Genomic DNA, 17932 nt, shown 5'->3' with positions numbered 1-17932 from the left:
AAATTAGCAGGCACAAAAACATTCGAAAATTTTCAGTTTCCACAAAAAAAACAGGCCCCGACTGGAATCGAACATCTGGTATTTGTCGTCTGAAACATGGGTATTACTACTGCGCCAAACACAGAATTTATTAACTGCTCAAATTTATTAAGAAAAAACTTCCTACAATTTTTAATGAACATGTAAGAAATAAAAAAAAGCAAAATGAGCAAAACTTGATGGAACTCAACTACTTGCCCAAAACCGGAAAACACTGAAATACTTTTTAATTTGAGCAAAAAAAAGCCAAAATTTTAGCCTAATTTGATGCTGCGACCCTTAAGCCGACAAAAAACGCAGACAAACAGAAGTCCGAAAAAATTTATCGAAGCGCGGACATTTTTCCTCGTACAAAGAAAAACATGCCCTGGCCGGATTCGAAACAATGACCTTAGACTTTACAAGCAAGTGCGTTAGCTCTTCGCCATGTGCGAGAATTATCATCGGACTTTTGATTTCATGTAAGCGAAAAGTAAAATGATTCAAGTTCTGTTAAGCTAGTTGTTGACCCGAAAAAAAATTATATTCTGGTTTGAAAACGCGTGCCTCTCGCAAGCGTTTACTCCCAAAATTCTATATATTATCATATTTGAGCATTATATGGTTTTTCGGTGTTTAAGTTGGTTGAATTGGGAAAATTACCCAGAGTATTGAATTATTACGCCTCAACTTAATTTGTTTTAGAGGTAAGTTTTAATTTTAATAACCCGATATGCCAATAAGTAGCGAGGATTAAGTATTTCCTAACTTGAGCAATGAATTTGGTGTTTAAAATATCGAAAAAGTTAAATTGTCTTGGCAAGAAATTGTTAGAGCCTTAAAGTCATGGCGTTAAATCACATGGTAAAAGTGTAAGGAAATAAAATGTAGAACACCGTACACAAATACTGAAATTAAGCACTGTTGTTCAGCTCAAATTTAAACGAGACAGGTTAAAAAAGGGAACTCATGAAAAACCAAGCATTTACTTGTGTTAAAAAAGAGCAGAAATCCTTTCAATGAGATTTCCGGAGAAATGAGCACAAACTTATATACGATTTAAGAACATAAGACCATATATTGAGTGTATTGAAAAATTAAAACTTAGCAACAAAAGCTTAAATTGAATAAAATTTTCAAGCCTGTTTTTCTCGACACTAAGAAGACCATTTGTTCAAAAATACCCATTTGACAAATCCATACAGCCAAAGAAGTCGTTTCCAAAAAACAAGAGAACCGCTATTTTTCTACAGTTCTTAATCAGATAACAATTAACTTAGCAGTTTAGAAAACCACGTACTCTCATGATGCAAATGAATGGACACCGTGCAATTTTTCTCTATACTCAGGAAACTTTATAATACATCTTTAGCTACCCGAGTAACGACTGAAACGGATCAGACGAAACTTTACTCAATCTCGTACAGATTTTCCTTTAAGTACGTGTATGTAATCGCGTGAAACTCCTACCCTACTCATAAGTTCCACCTACTCTTTCGAGAGAGTTAGGAACAATTATAGAATTAGATTTTCCTTTAGCAGCAACAAAAAAGCAAATTAGCAGCTTATCAAATAGTGTTTTGAGTGAAACACTTAGTAGTAAAAAATTTTCTATTTTCTGACAAAGAAGAATGTAAACTGGTCATCACTTGATTCGAGGCGTGACTGAAAGAGGCATTTGCGTCACTGCTCGGAAGGCCACTGGAGACATTATTCAGCAGTTCGGACCAGATCCCATTTCCTTCTGGCACTTTCTTATCATCTGATGCTTTGCCGTAGGGATCTGTTGATGTCGCGAGCAATTTTGACATGGTTTACACTTACTTCATAATTTTCTGAAATATAAGTATGTTTTGCGAGTACTATCAAGGCGAGATTTTTGACGGATAAAATTGCTATAAGAGCTGTCCAGTTGTTAGACTAGTAGGTAGAACAGTTGATAGACCGCACCCGAAGCGAAAATAAATCTTTTTTTTTAAAAAAACCTTCACATCGCAATTTTGAGATAGTCCAGAGAAAAAAGAATGCAATACGTTTTACTCATCTTCAATTTCAGGATTATCTAAATATAATTAAAATAATTTGGAAAGTTTCAATGATTTCAGATTTAGTTTTGAAAACAAAAATGACGATACAGCTAAGCATATCAAAGAACCAGATATCAACCACTTTTTACTTATCCACGACTGATTTTCCATTGATTCCAATGACGGCAATTGGTCAATCAAATTCTGTTTTTCACTGTCCGGAAAATTCTTCATCAATTTCACCAAACTCGAATTTAAAAGTTCCAACTGATAATAAATTTCACGCAACTGCTCGACCGAAATCGAAACAGATTGAATAACATTTGAAACAGTGTTTTCATTTCTGGCAGATGATACAAAGACCGTTGGATCATTTTTCAACTGTTTTCTGAAGTAAGCTACGCTACTGGTCATGTATTGAGTTTGACTCAGGATATTCTTAATCATACTGTTCGCTTCTGAGCAACTCAAGTACCGCGAGAATTCACGCGTGTGTGGAAAAGATTCGCATCTCCAGTCCTTTTTATTTGCTTCGTGGACCCCATTTAAAATCTTTTTTCTGATTCCTAACTGTGATATCCCAATTTTTTCCAGTTCTGAATCTGTCAAAGTCAGGAGCTGCTTAAACGAAATACAATTCTGATCTTGAAGCAAAGGCAACAGATCGAGCAAATCCAAACCAGACAAAAAGATCTCCAAATCTGACAATTGCTTTAGTTGCGCAGAAGTTCCATTGTCCATTTTCGGCGTTCTTCTCATCGGCATTATTCCCTTACAACCCGAATCCATAAACGTACCCAGATCTGTAAACCCCTGAGCATATGCCAAGTCAATAGGCGTACATCCCGAATTATTAATGAGTTTGTAATTGCAACCCGCTTCGATTAACTTTCTCGCGATTTCAATGTTGCCGTGATTGCATGCATGGTGTAATGCATTGCATCCTCGACTATCGACAGCGTCTATATCCGACCCACTAGCCAAAAGAAGTTCAACTAATTTCAAATTCTTGTTCTTGACAGCATAAATTAGCGGAGATGTTTGAAATTTATCCGATACATTGATATTCGCCCCTCTCTCAATCAAGAGTTTTGCACACTTACAGCAATTCTCAATTTCGGTAGAAAAAACTTCAGAGGTGGCTAGCAGAAGAATAGGAGTCATGTAATTTGACTGGTATTCTAAATTGGCTCCACTGTCCAGCAGGTATTCGCATATATCAGTTTCAAATTTCTGGGCTAAAAACATCAAAAATATGTCAAACATACAATTAAGGAGTAAAAAAATGATTCCCCTCAACTCTTTTTGGAAAAATCTTTCTGTTAAGCAGCTACGAGCTTTTCCTCAAGGTTAAATATTTTTAGCCCAATCGATCCAGGGCTGGTATAATATTAACACAGCGTTATTAGCAATGTCAAACATGAGCTTCTAACTTACGTATATAGCAAGTTAAATTACACTTCTGGGATGCAGATTATCCGCTTGCTGATTAACAAAAAAATTATAGGTGCCTTTAACAGTATCTCCTTTTTCTGAGATTCGATTTACTTAAGCCAACTGAAAATATCTTTTGAAAGTAGTGCATTTCAGAGCGAACAAATAAATTTTTTAGTGAAACCTATTAACATTTTTAGAGAACTTTGGCTCTTTTTTTAGTCTTTTTCATTATATTTGGTCTGTATATTTAACCACATAAAACCCGCTCATTAAACTATGATATTGATGCTTATGGGAGTTTAAGGGGGATGAAAACAGGCACAACTTTGTATGGCTTTTTCGAGCTGGTAAGGAACATGGACCTTGTGACGCCTTGTAGCGATGGCTCTCAGCAATCACATGATGGCTGGTTAAAATCGCACGTGCGCTGCAGTTGCAAGGTGAGCTCAAGTACAATTAGTCAACCTTAGAGCTTCGCAACACTTACGATGCAAAAATACATTGCGCTACAAAATAGTGAATGAAAAAAAAAACAGGTAAGAAAAGAAAAATTATGTTGGAAAAAAATACTTGAAAAAATAACTTGACGAAAGTTGTAAAATTACAGCTACAAAAACTTCATATTTGTATCAGATGAAATTCAAAAACAGCCCTTAAAAATGGAAATCAATTACCGAGCGGAAACAAAGGCGACAAACTTTGGGTCGAAGCATGTTGAACCGAAAACAAAACTTATCATAAAAAATTCCATTTATCTTAAAGGTTTTTACGACCCATCCAAACTGAAACACATGATCCCAAATGGATTAATTATGCCCTCAAAATTACACAAAATAAGTTGACTAAGTTTCAAAACAGTTGAACAAATTGAAACAGTTTCAATATTTATAAAAACCGGAAAAAAAAAAGAAAAAACTCAATATCAGACATGCTAAATTTAAAAATTTGTGAAGTTTAAGTTCTGGTAAAAACTATTTAAATTGGCAAAAAACCAAATCTTTTAAAAGTGATAAATAAAAAGCCTACCAGATAAAAAATGGCGTTAAAAAAATTTAAATTGAACCGATAGAAACTAGGACGAAAAACAGAAACCCAAAAAAATGAGAAACATTTTTTTGACAAGATAATTACAACCTGAAACGGACTTGAACTAATTACTAGCTAACTGATAGTACTTCTATTTGAATTTGCAAGAACTTCAAGAAGTGTGGATATCTAGAAATTGTCGATAAGAACCTCATCATCTAAAAGTTGTCGACAGGATCTTCACTTCTAGAAGTGAAGATCCTGTCGACAAAGTTGTTTACGAGAAAAATGTCTGGTACCCGATTGCAATACCCTTGCTTATCGCAAGGGTAAACATTCATCAAACGAGCTGATACACGACCTGTATCAATTCAACATTGAAATAAGTTCGTGATATCACTTTTAATTCAGCGTAACTAACATCCTACCAAAATTAAAATGGGCTGACTTCCAAGACTTCAACTTGTTAACTGCAGCGCAAGTAAGATTAAAACCCGCAATCACATAGCTGTTGAGCACGCATACTAAGTAATTCGCGTCAAGTTTTTAAAAGTTCAATTGAAAGGGGCCCTTCTCGCATATGAGTGCCAGTATGTAGGTTAGATAGAAAAGATAGGTTATACTAACGCAAAATAAAAGCATCTAGGTAACATTAGTTAACCAATAAATTAAATCTGAATTAAAATCCATCGTGATCGCATGATCTTGCTCGTATGAAGCGTATTGAATCGCAAGAAGATTCATGTATCTTTTCGCTAAGTTCTTTTTTAATTTTCCTGCTGCGCCTCGCGCTGCGTTTTTAATCTGGCAAAACTTAGAAAAACAAACGAGCTGCGCTTATCTTCAATTCGTTGTTGATAATCTGGTGTTTTTATGATCTCGTGAAACTCTGTTCCTCAGAAATCTACTCTTCATGTCAAAATCTTACACTCTTCGAAAACCGTGTCCAAAAATCACTACGAACAATTGCAAGTCGTCCGTAATGATTTTTGGACACGACTTTCCATGAGTGGAAGATTTTGACATTAGAGTGGATTTCTGAGGAGCAAAATTTCCGCTAATCCTTCCTTTTCAGAAACCATTTACTTTGATTTCAAGTCTGGCTTCATCTTGAGTTGTGGAAGCCTTTGAATTCCAATGACTAAATCTCGTGCTATGTCTCGACATGTAGCAGAACTCCTCAGAGTCCACTTACTTGGATGAAAGACGTTGAGACGAAAGCAAAGACCAAAAGCTTTGGTTTTTAGTTTGAAAACTTTAATCGAATATAGTTGTTTTAAAAAACGTTGCCTTTTAAAGTTTTGTTAGATTTTTTCTTTACAAAAAAGCCAAATAAAGCTTCAAAAGTTCGGTAAAAGGCACCCCGTAAAAGCCACAAAATTTCTAGGACTGTTACCGGAACATCATGCTTCCTGCACAGATGCCTGCTTCTCTTGTTTCTATTGCGTAACAACTAACATGGTGTTTGATAGTTTTGAGGTTAGTGTTTTTTTATTAGGCTTCCTACAAACTAGTCACGGGCTTCTTGACTGCCCATAACTAACACCAGCACTCGCAACCCGTCAACCAATTGAAAGTTATCTTCAATTCTGATACGACCTTGTGTTCTGACATTTTTTAAAGCTATGCTGAAATTTGGCGGGATTCACTTTGTTTGTAATTGTGAAGGTCTCGTCTTGGACAAAAATTTAGGATGGATCAACCAAAATTAAATGTCTTACCAGAGCACAAAACGCTTACATTTTGAAATTGGATTGTACATGAATAGATTGATAAACACAGAGGCGGAGCTGAGCTTCGCACCACTGGCGATGCAAAACAAAAAAGCTCTTAAGTCAGAAAACAAAAAAATCAAAAATTTCAATTAAACTAGGTTTATCAAAAAACAAGGCTAGTTTAGAAATAAAAAAAAGGTTAGTTTACAAATAAAAACAAGGATAACCGTTTACTGTGCAAGTAGCACAGAATGTTCCGACCATAGTCTTTAGAAAACTACGGTTTAGAAAGTTTTTTTTCCAAATTAGTGTAGTTTTTTTCTGCTTGGTGTAATAAAAGGATCTGATGAAAAAAATAAAATTTAGGCATATTAGACAGTCATAGTAATATGGGCAAATTGGAAAAAATTTTTGGAGAAAACGTTTGAGATTTTTTAAGTTTATGGTTCCTAAAATGAAACTAGTTTTATTTGCTCAAAATTAAGATTTACGGTCTTAAATAAGGCATAATTCAACTGTTGTAAGCCTGCTCGCTTGCTTTATTCGCTCAAATTAAAACATGAAAAATCAAAAATTTCAAAACGGTTTTTCTCGACACTAGAATATTTTGAGAATTTGTAAACATGGTTCGAATCACGACTAAAAGGGCTTTAATATGACATATCACTCAACCCAGTCCGATGATTATTTGTGGTACCTGATTTTGCGTGGAAAACAAAAAGAAAAAAATAAAAACACACCCGAATACAAAGTTCCTCCGCATTTTCAATGGTCAGAACAAAAACATGCCAAGACAATGGAATGGGAAACAATCATCGGAAAAGAAATTACCAAACGGTAACAAAGCCGAAAAATACCTGGGCAGAACCCCTTTAAGCCTAAACATGAATCAACAAGACTTAAGTTAATAAGTCCCCCTCACCCTCAAAACACCGACACGCACACACAAATTTGAAAGACGTTCGTTGAAAGACGCAATATGGCCATTAAACCGATATAATATAGGCCAAAACCTATGAAGCCGAAAGAAAAGGAAAAAAAAAGCCGAGAAAAAATAGTTTTCACGAAAATCTCGAATTAGAATTTCTATTAAGATTTTAGCATTTTCTGCAATCCAGAGGTGAGCATAAAGGTTTTATTTTCCTTGAAATTATTCGAAATAAGGTCAGTAAGCCGATAAAAAATAGTTTTTTAGCGAAAAAAAAAAGAAAACATTGAATCTCAATTTTCCGATATTTCCCGTTTGAAAAAAAAAACAGGTCCTGTCAGATTCAAACCCAGGACCTTTGCCGTCCTAGGCGTATTCGTTACCTCCAGACCAAGTGTGCCGGAGACACAAAATAATAAGAATTAATTAAAAACTGAACCACAATTTACCATTTCTAATTTTGACAATTCTGTGCTTAAAGTTTTTTGCGGGAGAAAAGACTAGTACCCGATGGCAATACCCTTGCTATCGCAAGGGTAATAAATAAGCAAAATTGATCTTGCTTATATTGTCGATTTCTCGTGTTACAAGGGGGACTACTACCCCCTGTCATTCGTTTTAAAGATAAGTCATGTACATAAATTGTATTGAAATATCTTCTCTCGATAAAGTTTCACCTTGCTCTGATAATACGATTTTTCAATCCCTTGTATTTTCGGTTTCACCTCTGTACGCAGAACGCAGATTATTGGCAGGTAAAACATAGCCAACTTATAGTTTAAAAAAAAAGAAGATCGCAAGGAAACAAAAAAAACGGACTTATTTTTTGAAGATAAAAACGTTAACTATCGAATTTCACGAAAAAACATATGTCCTTAAAACTCTTTGAATAAACTTCAACTTTCAAATTTTAAAGAAAGAATACATGCTTTTAATGCTCTTTGATTTTTATGAATAATTTATGATTGATACGTTTTTAATAGAAGTATCCCAAACGAGTTACTGAAGAAATTGCACTGGCTTCCAGTTTACCAAAGAATTAGGTTCAAAATATGCTGCTTTATGTTTCGCGTGTTTCACAATTGGAACTGTGCCGATTATTTATACAATCTTTTCAAAAAGAATTCTGCTTCTGTCAACCCTTCGCGCAGACAAAAGTTTATCCTTCCGAAATGCAGAACAGAATTTACCAAAAAGAGCATTGCCTACCAAGGAGCTGTTATTTGGAACTCACTGCCTGTTCTCTTAACAGATATTGTTGATTTTACGCTGTTTAAACGAACCCTGAAAACTGTTTTATTCTGTGAGGCTTTGTGAGCCTTCTACCACTCTTGTGTTCAAGAAAGAGTAGTGGTAAAGCCAATCATCATCATCATCATCATCATCAATTTGAGAAAACTGGATCAATAAATAAAATATTCATTTCGCTGGGAAATCTGAAAATTAAATTCTACTTTCGAAACTAGCACCCGATCAGGTTTACTGCGACCTTTCATTTTGCTGTTTGGAGTTTGCCTTCCTTTTAACAAGGAAAAAGCATTGAACTTAAACTCAGAAGTCCAACCACGAAAAATCAAATGAGCGTGAACGAATTTTCTGAAATGAGAAACACAAAAAAATCACCAAGACCTATATAAGATTATTCACTAAGTTCATAACTCTTAACAAGTTCTGAGGCAGATTGAACCCAGTTTTTGATTTGTTTTCTACTGATCAAGGAGTCCAAGGCTTATTTTTCAACTGCAATTGATTGCTAACTCTATCACATCAAAAAGATTGAAATCTTCATTTAAAATTTACTACTCGCTGTGTTGAAAAATTGCTCTTGGTGTTATTAACCGCGCTAAACTTCCTTGATGCTGCCACATTTCCTAATTTTTATGTTTTGCGGTCACTGGAACAAATGGAATTCACAAAACTTTGCAAAAGTCCACAAGAAATTGTTCACAAGGATAACTGCCCAACGGAATGTCAACCATATCAAAATGCTGAACTTTTCCCACTGTCGGTGTATATGATTCTGAATGATCTACTGCTTGTATTAAACAAAACCAGGCTGTTCTTCGGCTAAGTATTCACTAAACAATTCGTACAATGGACCAAAGAGGCGTTCATCAAAAACCATGCTGTCTATATTCAGAGGGATATGGGCCGATTGTTTTCTCAACCAGAATTACGCTGGTTTCTTTCTATGTATTTGAAGTTTGTCTCAGCCTGTACATGTTTTTGAATAATTTCTTCAAATTAGTTAGGTTTATTTGTTCTCAGGTTGCTTGGTGAGTATTGATGGTCAGCCGTTCAAGCCTCCGGATTGGTTGTTTCAACGCAAATGAGGATGATCGGCATTGCTGCCACCAAAATATCCAATTATTTTAACATTAGATTTTTACATTAATTTTCATCAGGTTTGCAATCTGTTTTTTTTTGCAAGAAAACCGAATTGAAAAATTATTTATTGAGCAAATTAGCTTTTTCCTTCTCAGAAGAGCTTTTTCCTTCTCAGGAGAGCTTTTTTTTCTCAGAAGAGCTTTTTCCTTCTCAGAAGAGCTTTTTCCCGGTTTCGGAAAAACTCGCCGGTAATCTATAATTCTTTACACCCTCAGATGTTTGAACACTTGTTCACTTGCTTCGAGGACACTTTTTCGCATTTTAGAGAAGCTCTTTTCTGTTTGTTGGTTTTGTCAAAAGTAATTTTCTTTAGGTTCGAAAATTTTCAATCAGGTTTGTGGTGGGCTTCATCCATGACGGTGGCTCTTGGTGATATCTTGTTCCATGTAATACAAAATCTAGGATATGTTGCTCAAGGTATTTCTGCAATTCTTTGGTAATTATTTCAATTGCTGTACTAAACACTGGTTCGGAAATACTTGTAGTAGTCAAAATCTGAGAATATTTTTAAGCCTCTGAGGACATTTTTTAAGTGTTAGTTGTGGTTTTCATACCACCTCAGTTTTATACTTTTTTTTACATCCAATTGTGCTATTGTGGTTAGTTGTTTTCCTTTTTGTAATCTAATGATTTTGTTTTATAGATTTTTTTGTTTTCTAGGTAACTGATGATGGCAGTATTGCCAAAACGGTTCTCTTAATAAAGCATTGATCCAACTTGTTTTTACTACATCTGTTTCGAAGACGCTTTTTAGTTCGAACTTTATAAGCAAAACTGATCCGATAGTTTTCGCGTTAATAATAACTAGCGTTTAGCGCACCTCCGGTGCTTCGAAATTTTTCGTCTACTCATGAAAAACCGCATATATTGGAAACAACATCTGCAAACTTTTAGTGTACTCTGACTGCACCCAATTTCGAACTTTTTAATTTTTTTAATTCCCATTTTAAAAGCGTCATCTCGAAAACTTAATGGGCCTCTAGAGAAATTTGGAGGCCAGATTTGCAACCACTGAGAGTCCCTGAGAGCACCCTACTATAGGGTTAGGAATTCAAAATTTTGTGAATTTTTTTAAACCTAAGTTTCCCGGAAAAAAAAATTAAAAAAACGTCTTATCTCAAAAACTAAAAGAATTTGAGCATTCATAAGAAGAGGCAAGATTTGAGGCGCCTGGGTGTACGCTGACAATAAGGTTGTATCTTCATCAAATTAGTAGTTTCAAATTTTTTGAATTTCTTTGTAGATAAGTTTTTTTTTGAGAAATTTTGAAAAAATCAAAAAACGTCACATCTCGAAAACTCAAAGCATTTGAGCAGTCGCATGTGACAAGATTTGCAACTCTTTAGAGTACCCTGACAACACCGAACTATAGCGTTGGGAATTTCAAATTTCGAAAAATAATTAATTTAATTTTTCTGAAAATTTTGAAAAATCACAAAAAACGTCACATCTTGAAAACTACGAAGAATTGAGCAGTCATATTTGGAGGCAAGATTCTCAATCTTTGAGAGTACTCTGACAGGACCTAACTACAGGTTTGGGAATTTCAGATTTTTAAAAAATAAAAATAATTCAAGTTTTCTGAAAATTTTTGAAAAAATCACAAAAAACGTCAAATCTCGAAAACTACAAGGATTTGGCCAGTCATATTTGGAGGCAAGATTCGCAATCCTTGATAGTACTCTGACAGTACCCAACTACAGGGTTGAAAAATTCAGATTTTTCAAAAAAATAATAATCTTAAACTTTCTAAAAATTATTGAAAAAATCACAAAAAACGTCATATCTCGAAAACTACAAAGAATTGAACAGTCATATTTCGAGGCAAGATTCGCAATCTTTGAGAGTACTCTGACAGGACCCAACTACAGGGCTGGGAATTTCAAATTTTGCATAAAAAAAATTGATATAAGTTTTCTGAAATTCACAAAAAACGTCTATCTCGAAAACTACAACGATTTGAACAGTCATATTTGGAGGCAAGATTTTTGACTCCTTAGAGTAGTCTGACAGCAACCAACTACAACGTTAGGAATTTCAAATTTTGAGAAATATTTCATTAAAATTTTCTGAAAATTTTTGAAAAAATCACAAAAAACATATTATCTTGAAAACTACAAGGATTTGAGCAGTCATATTTGGAGGCAAGATTCTCAATCTTTGAGAGTACTCTGACAGGACCTAACTACAGGTTTGGGAATTTCAGATTTTTAAAAAATAAAAATAATTCAAGTTTTCTGAAAATTTTTGAAAAAATCACAAAAAACGTCAAATCTCGAAAACTACAAGGATTTGGCCAGTCATATTTGGAGGCAAGATTCTCAATCTTTGAGAGTACTCTGACAGGACCTAACTACAGGTTTGGGAATTTCAGATTTTTAAAAAATAAAAATAATTCAAGTTTTCTGAAAATTTTTGAAAAAATCACAAAAAACGTCAAATCTCGAAAACTACAAGGATTTGAGCAGTCATATTTGGAGGCAAGATTCTCAATCTTTGAGAGTACTCTGACAGGACCTAACTACAGGTTTGGGAATTTCAGATTTTTAAAAAATAAAAATAATTCAAGTTTTCTGAAAATTTTTGAAAAAATCACAAAAAACGTCAAATCTCGAAAACTACAAGGATTTGGCCAGTCATATTTGGAGGCAAGATTCGCAATCCTTGATAGTACTCTGACAGGACCCAACTACAGGGTTGGGAATTTCAGATTTTTACAAAATAATATTTCAATTTTTCTGAAAATTTTTGAAAAAATCTCAAAAATCGTCTTATCTCGTTAACTAAAATGATTCGGGCATTCAAAATTGCAGGCCAAATTCCCCACCCCTAATTCGATATTGGGCTGCTTAATTTAAACTCGGTAAAATAACCACTAAAATCAAATTGCAAAATCGAAAAAAAAATTCTTAACCATTGCAATATACGATATAGCTTAAACATGCGAAAATAATACGTTGAAAAAGCTTAAGCATGGCGAGATAGTGAAGCCCGCATTTAAATATATAATACATAATAGGTAGATAATAGATAGATAATAAAAAATATGGACGGCAAGAATTTCAGGGTGCCTTTTGAGTAAAATCAATTTTCGGTCTATGAACTCTGGAATAATCATGACGAATTCTTTTCTTCATGTTTTGCCTAAGTATAAACAATAGCGTTAATAATGTAGTTTTTTTTCTGGATAAACAAAACCAGAACTGTATGTAATGCCAGAGAAGATGAATTAGCAACATATCCCATTTTGGAAAAAGGAATCAACCAATCTTTTGAAATCTTACACGCATGCATCAATGGAGTCCAGCCACCCTTCAAAGCAACGTCAGTGGGGAATGCGTTCTCAGTGAGGATTTTCTTGACCATTGATAGGTTGCTGCTATTGATAGCAGCTACCAGATTGGTGTCGAGAGTTGCATTGAATTTGCCTTAAACATAATTAGCTGGTTTTGCTGATATAATTGCTCAACTGATTGCCTGTTCAACTATGATAGGACTATGATAGACGGGTCTCTAAGAGAAACAGGTGCTTAATTATACGTGAAACATCTCAAATTCTCAATCTTTCGATTGATTGATTTTCAATCTTATAAAATTTGCTTAGTAAACTTATAAACTATTGGGAGCTTTTTTAAGCAAATCAAAAATAACATGCCACCCAAAACCTTGGAGCTCCAGTAATCTATTGCAACACAGCATACTAATTGATAAAAAACATAGAACCTATTTTTTGTGCCATAGTAGCAACAAGATGATTCTATATGAGAAGTATTCGTTTTCTTTATATGTAAAATTAATACGCAAAGCAGGTTTCATTTGAATTCCTGTGTAAACCGCGTAATTGTCAACGTGGGACCTCGCTATCCTAGTTGTTTTTTTCAGGGACCTGTCTATCAATGTTCACAGTACAAAATTTAATTACGTCTGGTTTCATGAGGTTTCGTCCCCTGGTATACAGCTATTTTCGATATAAAACTAGCACGTCAATTCATGTATATAATTCATATCAAGTTCAGTATTCTCTATAGAACCAATGAGTTCCAGCGCTATGTTTCAGTGTAATTAATTTTGAACTCATAATTTTTGAGCAGACAACTTTAGGTGTATTCTAAAAATTACTGTATCAACAATAAAATGATGAAATAAGACTTACCGGTTGTGGATCTTGCATAACCAGTCCCGATTTCTTTATCCCAGTTTATAACATTGTCTTCTTTTTTAGCATACCTAGTGTCGCCGTCCATCCTGTTATCTGCAAGTTTATCAATTATAATTCCACATTAAGACAGATAAAAAGAAACACTTGAATCATTAAAATAAAAGAGTTAAAATGAAGTGTTCATCATTAATCAGATGAAAAAAAGCAATTGAGTTTTCAACATAATTAACCGAGGCTACAGCCAGGAGTAATTTCATCACATATTCCAGTCACCATCCTGGAAAGTTTCAAGATATCGAAGTGATAATGATAGAAGGAGAAGATTAGAGCTGATGTGACTCAAATTAAACTCGATACTGGTTAAGTTTCTTCAAAAAAGACTAAATAATATGTATAACAAATAAAAACTTGGGCTGTTGTTTTGACATCTACTGTTCCGAGTACGCATGCGTTGTTGGCAATCTGTATTGCCAGGGAGATTCTGTTTTAAAAAACTGCCTCACCTGGGTTCCTCCTTACATAAGCTGAGGTTCTTAAATCTTGTCCAAAACAATTTCTGTGCTGGGGCCGACCGCACTCTGAATCTCAAAATCTAGCGGTTGAAAAAGATATACATTATCTACTAAGTCTTAGTATAGAGTCCTAGTGTCTAAAAAAAAATTTTAAAAGTAGGTTCATTTTTTATCCGGTTTTGCTTTGATTAGATCTGATTTGGATACGAAAAAAAAAACAGTTTAACTTTTCTAGACTTAGAGCAGTAATTTCGGCTTTCTGAGGATGCTTAGATCTCAAAATTTTCGATAATTATCAGTTGAAAAAGAAGCAATTTTATCATACGAAACAGCAAGCCTTAATCCTCACTTTATATTTTCTTCCTCCTTGCCGACCTTGCCTCTTTTGAGTTTTCTTCTCTATTCGATATCACTCAGAGTCTGACTTGAACCTTGGAGATGCGGTTTTCTGTGTAAAAGGTTTTGCTCGATTTTTTTTATATCAAAGAGATCTTGCTTGTGGTTTTTTGGGTGCCCTTTTCTCGATTGCTCCGAAAGGAAAAAAGAAAAAACGTTCAAATTTAGCCATTTTCAAACATCCTGTACCTTGTAGAAGAAGCCAGTTATTTCAACCGACAGACCTTAAGCCAAGGGAAAACGCGTAGTCTCGGTAATCTCTTGACTACTCGGACATTTGATATGTATTAATTAATTGTGTGGCACTAAAAGATTATTGCTTCAATGCCGCATTATCGTGAAGACATAAACGACATTTCAGCCAAAAGATTTTTTCAAAGGGGAGAATTTACATAACAACGTTATATCCAATCCAATTTAGATGCCCTGACAGTTTTAAGAACTCTTTTTTGTTTTCTTCATCTTGACACAGCGTAAAAAATTTTCCATTGGTCTCATGATAAACGGTAACTTGAAGTTTTATAGCTCAACAAATAAAAGACAACAGAATAAAATTTCAAAATCAAACTTCAAAAAATCAAAATCAAGGAACAAATCACACAAGCTCAGCAGGTCCAGCGCTGCACCACCAGTTTCTTAAAACCAGTTCTAGTTGCGTACTCCCCCCACCAGAAAACCAACTGTCCGAGTGGTCTCTAAAATCCATATCTCTAAAACCGAAAACCGCTCGGAAAATGAACCTTAACCCTACCACGATTGACCACCGTCTTACGTGCTTGTAACCAGAGCCAAATTAAATTGGTCTTTTGGAAGATCAGGTCGAGGAACCTGCTACCGTTTCAAGGCTATCTGACAAACCATGCAAATTAATTTAGTTACATGCAGAGTCAGTGAGGTCTAAGCTGTGTCTCGGCTTCCCCAGACCACGAGGTCACAACTAATTGCAGGGATATTAGACAATATTATATTAATATTGTTTTTGCACACGTAAAAAATTCCACCCCATCCATCGGAGATGGAACACAGTCCTTTCTCACTCCTAGTACATCATATCTTGATAATGAAACCTGTTGTTATTGAATCATTTTCAGGAAAAGCAAAGAGACCTAAGAGTTGGTTGGAATACAGTTCTCAAAACTAATGAGAGGCTCTTCCGATTTCTCGGACCTCGTTGGAGAAGCGTCTTCTTCACCACCAGATAGGGTTTTTGTTGTCGTCCCTAGCGTTTCCGATTAGTGAAACAGGCATGGTTACAATTGTAACAGTACAATTGTAAGCTGCCATTGAGATAAAAACTGAAATAGCTGAACTGTCTAGCTTACTACGCCATCAAAATGGTAAGGTGACATGTGACACAATTTTGAAAAAGCCTTAAAAAGTAACTAGCGTATAACGCACCTTCGGTGCTTCGAAAACCGCATATATTGGAAACAACATCTGCAAACTTTTAGTGTACGCTGACTATACCCAATTACAGGGTTGGTAATTTCGAACTTTTTAATTATTTTTTAATTCCCATTTTAAAAGCGTCATCTCGAAAACTTAATGGGCCTCTGGAGAAATTTGGAGGCCAGATTTGCAACCACTGATTTGCAACTTTCCCGAAAAAAAATTGAAAAAAAAAAACGTCTTATCTTGGAAACTAAAAGGATTTGAGCCGCCATATTTGGAGGCCAGATTCGCAATCCTTGATAGTACTCTGACAGTACCCAAATACAGGGTTGGGAATTTCAAATCTTTAAAAAATAATATTTATTAAAGTTTTCTGAAAATTTTGTGCATTTTAAACTAAGTTTACCGGAAAAAAAATTTGAAAAAAACGTCTTATCTCGGAAACTAAAAGGATTTTAGTATTCATATTAAGCGGCAAGATTTAAGACGCCTGGGTGTACGCTGACAATAAGGTTGTATCTTCATCTTCTTTGTAGATAAGTTCCTTGAAAACTAAAAGCATTTGAGCAGTCGCATGTGGCAAGTTTTGCAGCTCTTTAGAGTACCCTGTCAGCACCGAACTATAGCGTTGGGAATTTCAAATTTTGAAAAATATTTAACTTAAACTTTCTGAAAATTTTAGAAAACCGTAAAAACCGTCACATCTCGAAAACAACAAAGAAATGAGCAGTCATATTTGGAGGAAAGATTCGTAATCCCTGAGAGTACTCTGACAGTACCTAACTACAGGGTTGGGAATTTCAGATTTTTAAAAAATAATCACATAATTTTTCTGAAAATTTTTGAAAAGATCACAAAAACCGACATATCTCGAAAACTAAAAAGAATTGAGCAGTCAAACTTGGAGGCAAGATTCGCAATCTTTGATATTACTCTGACAGGACCTAGCTACAGGATTGGGATTTTCAGATTTTTAAAAAATAATACCCATTTGAGTTTTCTGAGAAATTTTGAAAAAATCACAAAAAACGTCATATCTCGAAACCTACAAAGAATTGAGCATCATATTTAGAGGCAAGATTCGCACTCTTTGAGAGTACTCTGACAGGACCCAACTACAGGGATGGGAATTTCAGATTTTGCGAAAACAATTAATATAAGTTTTCTGAAACTTTTTTGAAAACTTCTCGAAAACTTCAAGGATCTCGAAAACTTCAAGGACTTGAACAGTCATATTTGGACGCAAGATTTGCAACTCCTTAGAGTACTCTGACAGCACCTAACTACAAGGTTGGGAATTTCAGATTTTCAAAAAATAATAATTATTTAAGTTTTCTGAAAATTTTTTGAAAAAATCACAAAAAACGTCATATCTCAAAAACTACAAAGAATTGAGCAGTCATATTTGGAGGCAAGATTCGCAATCTTTGATAATACTCTGACAGGACCTAGCTACAGGATTGGGATTTTCAGATTTTTAAAAAATAATACCCATTTGAGTTTTCTGAGAAATTTTGAAAAAATCACAAAAAACGTCATATCTCGAAAACTACAAAGAATTGAGCATCATATTTGGAGGCAAGATTCGCACTCTTTGAGAGTACTCTGACAGGACCCAACTACAGGGATGGGAATTTCAGATTTTGCGAAAACAATTAATATAAGTTTTCTGAAACTTTTTTGAAAACTTCTCGAAAACTTCAAGGATCTCGAAAACTTCAAGGATTTGAACAGTCATATTTGGAGGCAAGATTTGCAACTCCTTAGAGTACTCTGACAGCACCTAACTACAAGGTTGGGAAATTCAGAATTTCAAAAAAAATAATTATTTAAGTTTTCTGAAATTTTTTTGAAAAAATCACAAAAAACGTCATATCTCAAACACTACAAAGACTTGAGCAGTCATATTTGGAGGCAAGATTCGCAATCTTTGA

At 34.7% G+C, this 17932-nt stretch overlaps 1 protein-coding gene across 2 annotated transcripts in view; it reads right to left on the bottom strand.

The window, feature by feature from the left end:
• LOC134853905 (cytoplasmic dynein 1 light intermediate chain 2-like) overlaps positions 1-17932 on the bottom strand; it is a 485619-nt gene that overhangs the window by 12912 nt on the left and 454775 nt on the right. Inside the window, exons 2-4 of one of the 2 annotated variants that reach the window (XM_063869871.1) lie at positions 13693-13793; positions 12824-12967; positions 2054-3283 (exon numbers count right to left, since the gene is read on the bottom strand). In XM_063869871.1, the coding sequence (XP_063725941.1) occupies positions 2091-3283; positions 12824-12967; positions 13693-13783 (1428 nt within the window). In that variant the 5' untranslated portion in view covers positions 13784-13793 and the 3' untranslated portion in view covers positions 2054-2090. Of the gene's footprint in view, positions 1-1667; positions 1856-2053; positions 3284-12823; positions 12968-13692; positions 13794-17932 lie in introns of those variants that run through there. The other variant, XM_063869870.1, reaches the window with a different exon arrangement.

This window comes from Symsagittifera roscoffensis, chromosome 9 (assembly GCF_963678635.1).
Source record: "Symsagittifera roscoffensis chromosome 9, txSymRosc1.1, whole genome shotgun sequence".
NCBI lineage: Eukaryota > Metazoa > Xenacoelomorpha > Acoela > Convolutidae > Symsagittifera > Symsagittifera roscoffensis.
This window is presented reverse-complemented; position numbering and strand designations above follow the sequence as displayed.